The 12,616-nt window shown below is 44.3% G+C and overlaps 1 protein-coding gene across 1 annotated transcript; it reads right to left on the reverse strand.

The window, feature by feature from the left end:
* Positions 1-773: 773 nt before the first annotated feature.
* c1ql3a (complement component 1, q subcomponent-like 3a) lies at positions 774-6,726 on the reverse strand. The gene is made up of 2 exons (XM_029255167.1): positions 6,112-6,726; positions 774-953 (listed from the first exon to the last, which is right to left on the reverse strand). Exons 1-2 carry the CDS (start codon positions 6,700-6,702, stop codon positions 774-776), a joined length of 771 nt encoding a protein of 256 aa, XP_029111000.1. The 5' UTR covers positions 6,703-6,726.
* Positions 6,727-12,616: the final 5,890 nt, after the last annotated feature.

A 12,616-nucleotide genomic window follows, 5' to 3' on the forward strand; every position in this document is an offset into this window, starting at 1 on the left:
ATGAATTCTGCTTGTGATCACTGGTTCTCCTCCTCTGTTCCTGTCTCTTAAAAGTCGGAGGACACATCCGAGCAAAATGAAGCGACGCACAAGGGTGGAGGACAGCGCCTCCTGTGGAAGCGGGAGGTACTGTCACGGGACAAACCCAGATCCAGGGTCGGATGAACATCTCAACTAGACCCCCTAAGGACTCCATCCCTGTCATTTCAGCAAGGACTTTCACAACAAACTGCATCAATACAGGGAGGAAGAATATTTATAAATATCTATATGTCTATATACATTTATATATATATATTGCACTTTTATCATTATGTACCACGGTAAGCATCACACCTTGTCCCCTTCAAAGCACTGCAACAGTGTTAAGTTAAGCATCGACGTTGCCAGGCAACACAGAAATTATAGATGCCTGCAACATCATCTGAAGCATTTGTCATGACAAAAACAGCAAGAATATTAGGTCTAGGGTTACTAATGTTTATATTATTGCACATGATTTTTTTTTTTTATAAAAAGTCTCACACATTAGTAGGCTTATGTTTGACACAACGTAAGGTATACTGTAGTTACCGCTTTGGTGGCAGACACACCTTTTGGACTCACAATTTCTTCGTTCTGTTTGTAATTTACGTGCTGTGTCGTCCAGTAGGTAGTATTAGTTTACTGTCACGGTGTTTGAATGGGCGTCGGCCTTCGCCCTTCCGTGGGCCGTCCCACCGACACCCGAACCGTTGACATAAGGGGAGGGGGGCAGTGGCACAGTTGAGGCCTTAGTCGGCATAGATGATGAACCCAGAGAAGGTGCTGTATTTGTTGTTGTTGCCGCCGTGCGCCTTGCCGCCATCCAGCTTGACGTAGACCTCGTCGCCGGGCTCCAGGTGCAGCACGGCGCTATTGCTGGCGTAGTCGTAGTTCTGGTCCGCGTCCTGGGCGATGGCACTGGCCCGCACCTGGTCGCGGTAATTGAATTACATGTCACAACACTGTCAAAATGCTGCAGACAGGACCTTTTATTCATTGCCCCGTTGCACTTGCATTAATGGGCGGAGCCTAGCAGTAAGCGGTCCCGCGTAAACACACCCAGTCGATACACAGTGGGGTCCCATGCAGCGCATAACCACAACAGTGACTTTTGGAAACATACACTTATTCAACTTGCTTATTATTCATTACAATGGCATTTTTGCATGGCAAAGTGTTCGTTTTCCTCCAATGAAACTCATAATGTTGATCGAAATACAATTATTTAGCCATTTATGCAGCTGGGTAATTTTACAAGAAAAAATCGGGGTAAGTACCTCACTCAAGGGTCCAGTAGGCAGGATTCAAACCCGCAGTCTTTGGGTCTAAAGGTAGCCGCTCTGACTGTTAAAAGACTGTTAAGTTACTGCGGAAGTAAGTGTTGAGCTACATATGCTGACTTACTCCTTTATACAGAAAGGTAATTTTTATTGGAAAAATGTACGGAAAGTAGCACGAGGTGGGATCAAACATTGATTTAGTGACCCTGCATATCATTTCTACCACTGTTGCATGACAATTCTTTACAGGGTGGAAGACACACACTGACCTTGGGAACTTTTTTTTTTCTATATATCGTAAACATCCATGAGCCAAATTTACAAAACGTCTCTAAAATGTCCAGCGTGTACTCTGTCTTACGCCCTGTGTTTCCTGGATAGACTCTGGACCACTGTAACCTTGCAAGGGACAGTTATTGACAATGAATGAAAGAATGAAAACGACACTCACTTACTCATTATTTTGGTATTTTCATTCATTTAGATGACAAATTGTTCATCCAAAAATAAGTTTTTATAAGAAATAATGATATTTTCACCTTCTCACAACTGGAATTCACCTAACCGGCTGATTTCATGGAACCAATTAACACCATTACATGAGAAATGGATGCATTATAAATAACGGGACAAGCCAGAATATTGTTTATTTATCTACCCAAGACCACAACATGAGATCTGAAACCAAGGTGTTTACAATGATTTGCAAAACTATAGCTTTTTTTTACTGTATTAAATCAGGGTAAATATTTTAAGCAAAAGTACAACAGCAGGAGCACCAACTGGAACCTGAGACTTCCTACTGTAAAGCGATGGCTCTAACCATTACACTGTAAGTCTTTAGTCATATTACATAATTTAATTTCTTGCAAATATATAGTGTTACATGATGAGCTCTTAATACTCTTAATGCTTATTTACACATATGGACATATTTTACCGCAGTGATTTTATATAAAATTGTGATTTTGTCACCTCTATACTAATGACCAAAGGAGGATGGTAGAACTAAGTAAGACTAACAAGAATAATTTTAATAGAGCTTCTGACTTGTCTAAACATAATAATAATCATGATTCAAAAGCTGACCGCTCATCATTTTTAAACATCAGTAACAGACAGAATTTTTCATTAAGACCAAATCATGAAGTCCAGGAAGGATGCCAGGTGCCTCCACGGCAAACAGTGCTCCAACAGACTGCATTGTCACTGAGTCAGAAACACATTTATTACTTTATTATGAACTATTCTCGGAAATTTGAATTTAAAACTGCAATTACAGTTCTCGCCTTTCTTTTTTTTGGTTTTTTTGTTTGTTATTTGTCTTTCTTTCAGGGCCCTTCCTTCTGACCTTTTCGAGCCATGTTGCTCATCATTTACCTCCCCGGTCTTGGATTTTAAAACAGGACTTTGCTGTACGCCGTCATCTCGCTCTACATCATTTGTCATTCCCCATCACATGTTCCCCGTCTGCTTTTCATACAATGTCAAAAAAAACCTAATGCCGAATTTAAGACTGCCCTGCTCTCTTGTTTTTCTCTTATTTTGTGACCACAGTTCTGAAGTTTCTGTTCACACAGCCCCAGCGGTGTAATTTTACAATTATGGCAATTTAACATTGATTTACACAGTTAGACTGAATCAACATTTTGGCCCATAGACACAAGCTAGGATTTTCTCCCCTCCTCCGTACAGTAAATTACAGTAATGTCCTACCACCGCTACTCCACAATCGATAGGTATGGATCCCTCACCTCACCACATACCCCCTGGGGTGAACTAACTTTAGCATTAATGAGGTGTTCTCAAGTCATTACACCGTGAGCTCATTTTATCATGCTGGAGTCATTACATTTACATTTGTTTATTTTTGACAACACTTTTCTCCAAAGCGACTAACAATGTTAAGCTATTTTGACTCTTTTACCATTTATATATCTGGGTAGTGTTTACCTGAGCGATTTAGGATCGGCGCCTAAATTACCTTGATCCTGAACCTGAGTCCATTGACTGAAAGACAGCATCTCAGAGAACTATGGTATCTGCTGCTTTACACCGTGAGCCCTTTTTACAGTGTTGCAGTCACTGCAATGTGAGTTCTTTTCACAGTTATAACTCATTACACTGTGGAGTCATTTCAAAGAGTAGGAGACACTACAATGTGACTTTCTCATTTACAGTAAAGGAGTCACCACAATGTAAAGTCATTCTACAGCATAGGAGTCATTTTCGTATCCCTCCCTGCCCATCCTCACCTCAGTCCCAGGCTCTACTACCTCACTGCTCTCAGTGCAAACTGGGCCCAGGGACTGTTATTGCTTTAAGGACCTTGGACAGCTCCATTCCAGCACTCATTGTACCTTTTCAACAAACTGAGGGGAGTCAGTCTAAACTAAATTGTCATGTAAGTGTGAAAAGAGCTGATGCTTTGACTTAAAACTTTAAAAACTGCGTTTGGAAAAACAAGGCAGAGAAGAGGAAGAGTTCAGGGTTACAGTATTGCAGCATCAAAGGAAACAGTTTCATGTCTAGTCTTTAATTTTATCCCCATCCCATCACTGCAGGTTGGAGATACTTGACATTACAGAAAAGAAAAAAAAAACAAACAAATGATACTGTCAGTAAGGTGTTGTATTAAACTTTACCAATAACCTATTTTTCTCTCGTCTCTTTGTCAAAGGTGGACTAACAATGTTAGTAAAGTCAGAAAATTAAACTTTGTATAGATCAGGACACTGTGAGGATTGACAAAAATTGTTCAAAAGGATTCACCCAGGACACTTTAGGGCACATGATACACACAGGAGAAATGGCTCATACTGCAATGAGACATGCTTTTGAGAATATATTGTAATGAGGAATAAAGCAGATGAACAATAAATAGTAAAATGAAAACACAAATGCACCTTATACAGATCCAAGTGTAATAGAAATAAAATTAATCTTTTTACATTTTAGGAATTTTTGTGTTAGAGTGAATGCCTGGGGATATTTAAGGGTATCTGAGGGTGTCTAGGGGTATTTGGAGATATCTGGGGTATCTAAGAGCATCTGAGGGTGTCTGGGGGTATTTGGGGATGTCTGGGGGTGTCTAAGGGCATCTGAGGATGTCTGGAGGTATCTAGTGGTATCACTGATCACCGTCGAAGGGCAGATTAAGGATCGTTGGCTCAGATGAATTTTGAAACGTTCATGGAAGTTATTCACACACAAAATCCGTCTGCCGCACATTTTTCCCGCCCTTAATTAATAAATAAAGATAATGGCGCGTAAATGAGAGATCGTGCGAGTGGAACGCGCGTAAGATGCGACTCCACATCGTTCCACCTCGGCCTCAAAATATCTTTCAGATGTAAAGCGTATAACTGAAGCACTTTTGATCCCAAACGGATGCAGTTCACTCCTTTTCGCGTCGAAATAAGTGGAAATAAGTCCAGACACGCGTAAAGCAGAGGAAATTCACGTTTTCAGAAATATAAACATACATACACATATAGATATATATTTTTATATATAATAGCAAATGTGAAATACAGCGAGGTTTCCAGGAATACAGAAAAAAACAGACAATGTTTTAAGAACAGAAGCAAATTTTTGTTTTAGTTTCTCAAGAGGCCGAGCGCATTGACGTTTTCTTGTCACATTCATTGCAGGTGCGAAAACATGAAACAAAGCAGAAACTTCTAAAATGACCATGATAATCTGATGAATAAAATCCAAAGAAAGAGTATTTCAATATGTATTTCCATCATAAGCCCGACATAAGCTGATATCTTTTCCAGAATCAGAAATAAAATTATTAAATTGGGTATTAAAGTCTCGGTTTGTTTCATTCAGTCTGAGGCGCAGAACAGCTCATTTAGCTTTTCATTCGAGGTGGATTTTAAAAAGTCTAAAGTGGTTTATAATGTGAATATAATAATAGTAATTTAATAGTATAGTAATAGTGATTTGTATCGTTACAAATAATATATCTTGCTACTAGTAACAGTAATTATATATATTCTGTGGCAAATTTTGCTTCTGTTCTTAATAGAATTGCTAGGAAATCTTAAGAGCAATACAACTGCTCAGTTAAATTCCGCCCTTTATATTTCTTAATAATCTCAATAAACCGGGTTTACTGATTTAGGATTCATGTTTTAGCGCGATCTGAAAGGGAAGAGCGGGTGAAACGGAACTTTCACTGCCTGTAGATCAGGAGCAGCGGAGCTCCGAGAACCTCACACAGCACAGGGACCATGATCACACCTGCAGAAACGGGGTAAAGGGTGGCGGCGGAGGCACGATCGCACCCTCGTGCGGGACGTGCTCGTGATGCGGGACGTCACGGGACACTCTTTTAGTTCCCACAGAGCCACGGGTGTGTTTCTCCGGCAGCTTTCAGCGATGCACCGGGCTTTTCAGCGCAGCCTGGCGCGCCCCGCACACTGAGCCCCGACGATGCCCGCCCGCGGTGGGAACGGTGAGGATCGCCGCAGTTTGCGCGAGACCTCCCTCGGTCCGTCATCCTGCTACCCGCTCATCCATCCACCTTGGCCGGCGCGTTATTCCAGGAGCCGCTCCTAGCAATGTCATGCTGGTCATCATAATTGTGTTTATTAAAAACAAAAAAAAAAAACGGCCCGAATGACTCTAGATTTCATACTAATAGTTCTGGAGCAGCGTGCAGCCAGGACACGCGCAGGCAACTTCCGTTAAAGATCAAACAAGAAACACAAGTTTTTCCCTGACACTGGTGACTTTTACCTGACTCGGCTAGGGCTCGGCTCAGGGTTCGGCTCAGGGTTCGGCTCAAGGCACCTACCTGGTTGTTCTTGCACAGGTCCGCCCACATGCTCGTGCCGTCGCCGCCGCGCATCAGCACATGGTAGGTGAAGAAGTAGATGCCCGGGATGGAGCACGTGAACTTGCCCGTGGCGGGGTCGTAGTGGTTGCCCAGGTTGGTCACCACGTCGTCGAACTTGAGCAGCTCGTAGCCCTCGTGCTGCTTCTTGAGTCCCGCGTAGAACGCGATCTTGGGCACCGTGCTGTACGTGGCCGCGCTGATGGCACCCGCCGCCGCGTGCGGTCCGGGCGGTCCGGGGGGTCCTGGTCGCCCGGGGTCTCCCCGCTCCCCGGGCGGGCCGGCAGGTCCGGGCGGCCCCGGCTCTCCCGGAGGACCCCGAGGACCCGCCTTCCCCGGACGCCCCGGCTCCCCTTTCGGACCCTGGATGAAGGTGGGCAGGGGCTGCGCGAGGCCGCCGTCGCGCGCCGCGTCCGCCGTCGCGGTGCTCGTGGGCGACCTGGTGCCGTACGGGTCGCACACCATGCGGCACGTGCCGAGCATCTCGTAGCGCGCGGAGGTGCCCGCGGAGCTGACCAGCACGGGGATGAGGATGACGAGCGCGAGCACCATGACGACCCCCAGCACCCCGGCAGCCACGAGCCGCTTCCTGCCCACCAGCCTCGTGAGCGCGGGCCGCTCCTCCTGTCTGCTTTTGGACGAAATCTTGCTGGTTGATGAAATACCCTTTAAGATTAAAAAAAAGCTCTATTTGGGCTTCCAGTTAATGGTAATTAACTTATTGAGCCCCTCACGTGCGCGCCCGTTTTTTTCCCTCCTTCTTCTTCTTTCCTTTTTTTTCCCCCCTTACTCCACTTTTTGTGCTGAGGTTTGCTTGTTCGCTGTCAAACTTCAGCCCCCTCTCCTTCTCCGCGCGCGCGCTCCCTCCTCAGCTGCGAGCAAAGGCGTCCGGCACCTCGCGCCGCGCAGCGCGCGCGCCCCCCTCTTGCATACCGGCGCGTGCCGTCAGACGGCGCAGGAGCGCGTCCCGCCTGGAAGATCTCAGTCCTCCTCGGTCCCGTCGCACTGTCCAGCTTTTGGAAGTGCGGCCGTCTGCGTGCGGGCGGGAGCGCGTGGGCACCTTCTGCCTGACCTTAGAGAAGAGCGAGGAGAAGTGAAGTGATGCGATGCGAAGAGTGTCCCGGAGACCCGCGCGCTCGGGGGGGGGGGGGGGGAGGCAGGGTCTTATCAGACATGGAGATGAGGAGCAAAGCGCCCGTCTGAGGATGGAGAGAAGCCCCGCCTCCCAGTGCCCCCCCCCCCCCCCGCTCGCCCCCCACCAACCAAGCCCATCAGACAGATGTCACACTCGTTCAAAGCCATATTTTGCGCAATATTCCACGCATCCATCTATCACCATGCCGTTTTAACAGGAGAAAAGGAAAATGACTTTGAAGTTTGTGTTTGTTAAGCATAACAATAACCCATCCGACTCCTGTTACTTGTGATTTTCTCTTTTTTTTGGACAGAAAAGGTAATATGTTATATTGAGAATATAATAAGAGCAAGTCGTGTAGGAATGCCATTATTTCTCCATTCGTGGGTTGGTGATAAAATTGGTGTTTGCTCTCATGCTGGAACACTCTAGTCTCCAATTGTTCTTCTGGTGTTTTTTGCCTTTTTAAACACAAGACAGCTTTAAGACTTGGTTTTTCTTTTATTGATATTGCTTTACATAACAGTGGCTCACGTTTTTGCACAGGTTACTGAGGTGATCGCTACAGTGTGATTTCTGCTAATAAATGCTGACGGGTGGATTACTTGTACAAAACTGATTGCAGTCCAGGGATCATCAATATGTTCTTGTACTGTTTACTTTATCTGTGATATTGACATATACATTTCTTCCAATGCGCACAAGTCCTAAGAGTTTCCAAATTTTACTGCATGCCATACCTGCCAATGCTGTCCAAGGGCTGAACAGTATTGTTCATACTGTCCACACACACACACACACACACACCTTTATCTATAGTGTGGCAAGAAGGTGATCCGGACAATCCCAATAGTCAGCACCCTACGCAACCCTAACCCTAATGTCAACTCCCAAATTCAAATGACCTTATCATAGCCACCTATCCATAACACTAAATTAATCCTAACCCTAACCTAACCCCATCCTCATGGGGCCTTGGAGCAGAAAGCAAAAAAAAGCAAATTGTGGTATTTGGGGCAAGAGCCCTTCACAGTCAATAAAAAAGTGTGTGTCAGTATGGGGGGAAGGGGGCAAAAAGGCATCGGAGGGGAGGAGACAACTGCCCCACAGACGGTACAGGCTGCCCACCCCACCCCCACTCATAGCAAGAATAACAACAGAAGTACAGTAAGACTAACAGTATGACAAATATTGTGTGAAGTAAGACTCACACACACAGTCTGAAACTGCTTGTCCTGAGTGGGGTCACAGCGAGCCGGAGCCTAACTCAGCAACAACACAGGGCACAAGGCTGGAGGGGAAGGGGACACACCCAGGAGGGGACGCCAGTCTGTCGCAAGGCACCCCAAGCAGGGCTCAAACCCAAGACCCACCAGTGAGCAGGACCATGCCAAACCCGCTGCACCACTGCACCCCCCTGTAAGACTTACAGTAAGACCAAAATTAATAGTACGGTAAGACTAACATTAAGAGCACAGTAAGAGTAAAGCAAGAGTACAGTAAGACAAACAGTAAGACTAACATTAAGATTACAGTAAGAGCACATAGACCTGCGGACCTTGTGAAACAGCGGCTGTGATGCCAGGCTGTTACTGTCCTGCTCCACCAGGAGGGTAAGATGATTTTTTTATGTTTTTAATGCCTGCATGAAGGTTAGTGTGTCAAGGCCATTATCTCTGTTTAATTTGGGCGCAGTATTGCATACATTTTGTGTTACTAAACAGGGAGCGCGGTGGTGCAGCAGCTTTGACAGGGGCCTGCTCTCTCATGGGTCTGGGGTTCGAGTCCTGCTTGGGGTGCCTTGCGACAGACTGGTGTCCCATCCTGGGTGTCTCCCCTCTCCCTCCAGCCTTATGCCCTGTGTTGCTGAGTTAGGCTCTGGCTTGCCGCAACCCCACTCGGGACAAGCGGCTTCAGCCAATGTGTGTGTGTTAATAAATGGGATGATTCAACTGACTAATGAATAAAACACATGAACATATGTTAGAATGTAAAATTACACATTTATTTCATTCATTAGCATAACATTACTTTAGTAACAGGCAGATTTTGGTTTACATGCAATTCCATGACATTACAGTTTTATATTCATTAGAATTCTAATTAAAATGAATGAATGAATGAACGAACGAATGAACAAAACAAAGTTTATCAGTCCCAAAGGGAAATCCATTTTGGTTGCAACAGCAAACAAAATAGAATACAGACACAAACACATCTACTTACACCCACATAACTAACCGCTCACACCGCACCTGTCCAGCCAAGTGGATGAACTCAGTCACAGTGACAACAAACACATCCCTTTCAACAACAAGGATGGAAGTGGAGGACAGAACATTCTGGAAGTGCATTTTGTAAACTTGGTTCATGAATGTTTACGATATAAAGAAATAAACTGTGCAAAATCACTGCTTATGTCTTTCACTCTGCAAATCATGGACATACCATGCAGTTTGAGCCACTGTGCAGTGTTTGATCCCACCTTCTGCTGTAGCACACTTGAGCAAGTTACTTACCTGAGTTGCAAAGGTAAAAATTACCCTGCTTTATGAATGGGTAAATCATTGTAAGCAACTTAATACTGGAAATAGCTTTGGAGAAATGCATCAGTTAAATGAATTATTATTATTATCACATTGAATCCACCATTTCAGCTCTGATATTAGATTTGCCATAATCAATATCTCTGATTGGTTGAGACTCTCAGTGTGATAGGAAGTGTGTACAGTAGCTGGTTCATTTTACAGAAGATGCTCAGTGTCCATGTGCTTTGCAGAGTGAAAGATACAGCAGGCAGTGAGTAAAAATACTTGCTGTGAAAATAAAATCGACCATGTAACTGGGCAAAGATGGCTTTTAACTGAATAATATGCTCATTTGATGATAAAGAATATATATTTTAATAAGCTACTGTAGCAATTTTTTCTTCTATAAGAGAATGTTACATGAGGCCTAAATGCACATATTTTGTAGCTGAATTAGAAGCAACTGCTATGCAAATAAATATAATGCATCACAGAATAACCAATGGATGGCTGGATGAATGAATGAATGATTGACAGATTGATTGATTTGGTGCACCACCCCAAAGATGCTGTTATAGGTCACAATGACAAATAACCGAAGTCCCTACTGGACCAACCTAACGGGACGGCAACGTCTCCCCAGCAAAACCCAGTTCTCGACACTTCCCAACAGTTCCCAGTATCCCCATAAATCAAAGCAATAAAATCAATCGCGCTGGCTGGCGAGGGACCCTTAGTGTCCTTGGAACTCCGGGGCCTATAAAGAGCGATGAATGAGATTAAAAAGAGCGAAAGAAAGAAAAACATCTATTTAGGACAAAGAAACACGCAGCAGAAAACAAAACGGTCAGTAATTGATTCGACTCGAAACCAGAGCGCTCCGTCGTATTCCAAGTGCGTCCAGAACACATCGATTGCTCCAAAAGGCCAACGATTATTGTTTTTGGTGTCTCCACATCTATGCGCATAATGATGCATGCGGTGATAACGGGGCGATTTTTTAACATCATCTCTCAGCGTCTGAGTGCAGGTGACAGCACAATTGAATAGCCATAGATAATGGCTAAAATCCAATTATGCAAGAGACCTGAGGGGCACGAAAGACGGATAGCGGCCTAATGCGAGTCTTTAATGATTTTCTTCGAGTACCTATGAAGTTGTGGAGCCAAGCCCCCTCTTGCACGGCACAACAACCCTTCTTTACCAGTGGTCCCACGAGGAACTCTGTCGTGGAATTGCTGCAATGCTCGGCTCTTGCTATGTCTGAAAAAAAACTTTAAATCAAAATTTAAAAAATTCAAAATAATCTTTCAAAAAAATCAAAATGGGAACTGAACATCAAGAAGGAAATTGGTGTTTTTATGTTTATATTGCAGTGAAAGAATGAGAACCTGTGGGGGGAGGTAAGGTCATTTTTTTGAGTTCCCTTCTGTACATATTGCAAAGTTGCAAAAAAAAAAAAAAATTCAGTTGCCTTCATGCAAAAAAAAAAAAAAAAAGTCACCAGCGTAGAAGATACAGGAATGTGATGTATCGGAGTCGTTTAGACAAGACCCCAAATATCGGTCACCTCCAACTGGGAAGTTTCAATAAACTATTCCAGCAATTTTGTATATCCTTTGATATTCTGAATTTGAAATTTGATGATTGCACCTCTGTACCGCAGTAGTAATGGATCATTTTGAATGCAAAAACAAACCTTTGGAAAAATTTTTTGTCTGAGAAAGTGGGCATCTGCATTGCATTCTGGGTAAAAAGTATCAGATGAGCTTTCATCCACCCTTAACCATACTTACCTACGTTTCATTGACCAAACACTGGTAAAAGGTTGAAGGTGGGTCAGCTGAATGATATGGAGATCGTAAAGATCTGATGTGGAAGGTCGATTGTTGGGGGGCAGTGAGACGGTCACCGCCATGAAAGGGTTGTCATTTGCGATCTGCTGGCGGATGCTGATGATGACACTAATACCTCCAGAACATCAGAACATCTGCTCTCTCTGCAGGAGCAAGCTGCTGACTTGTTCTCGGCCTCTCACGCTGATGTGACAGTGGAGATACGTGGGGGTTATTTTCAGGAAGGAATCTGCTCTCTGCCTCTCTCTCACACACACACACACACACACACACACACACACACACACACACACACAGCGCAACTTAGAGAAATAAAAGAAAATAATTTAATTTGGTTTTGTCCAGTGGACCACCACCTTCTTGTAAAGTAACACTCAAAGTCCCTCCTGCTTTTAAGAGATCTTGACCTCTGACCTTTGGCATGAGCCGATGTGCGTCTCCTTGACCAGGCTGCTCTCTTCTTGTTCGACCACAACGACATCACCTACCTGCTGGTTATAACATTCTCCACCTTCTGACTCACACTGGGTCACCTGCTCATCTTCCACACCCTCCTAAGTGCCACCCATTACAGGGATGGACTATTTGGACTACCTCATTCCAGTCACTCATTCCTGTTCCCCAATTGAACTTCATATACACAACATTTGGAAATTTTTACTAAAATTATACCCACCCTTCACTAATTCATTAGTTGAGCACAGCTGCGCTGACCAGAAGCCACAGAAGGGATACGATTCACCCAGGTTTACCAGTGCGGTCACCAATGTACCTTAAAGGGAATGCTACTCACTGAGCCATTGACTGCAACCCAGCAAGAGATGCCTGCACTCGAATCCACAACCTTGAAGGTGTAAGATAAGAATGGTCCTAGGTCACTGTGCCACCTGTACAAGCATTTTAGTAGTGTTTGAAATACAAACACAGTGTAATTGAGACAAATGCTT

This window comes from Scleropages formosus, chromosome 9, assembly GCF_900964775.1.
Source record: "Scleropages formosus chromosome 9, fSclFor1.1, whole genome shotgun sequence".
Taxonomy (NCBI): domain Eukaryota; kingdom Metazoa; phylum Chordata; class Actinopteri; order Osteoglossiformes; family Osteoglossidae; genus Scleropages; species Scleropages formosus.

Excerpts from the sequence above, each read along its gene's own strand:
- c1ql3a (XM_029255167.1), bottom strand. The coding sequence starts at position 6,702 with ATGGTGCTCGCGCTCGTCATCCTCATCCCCGTGCTGGTCAGCTCCGCG. Across the intron at positions 954-6,111 it reads ACCTGTGCAAGAACAACCAG|GTGCGGGCCAGTGCCATCGC; the intron begins GTAGGTGCCTTG and ends TACCGCGACCAG.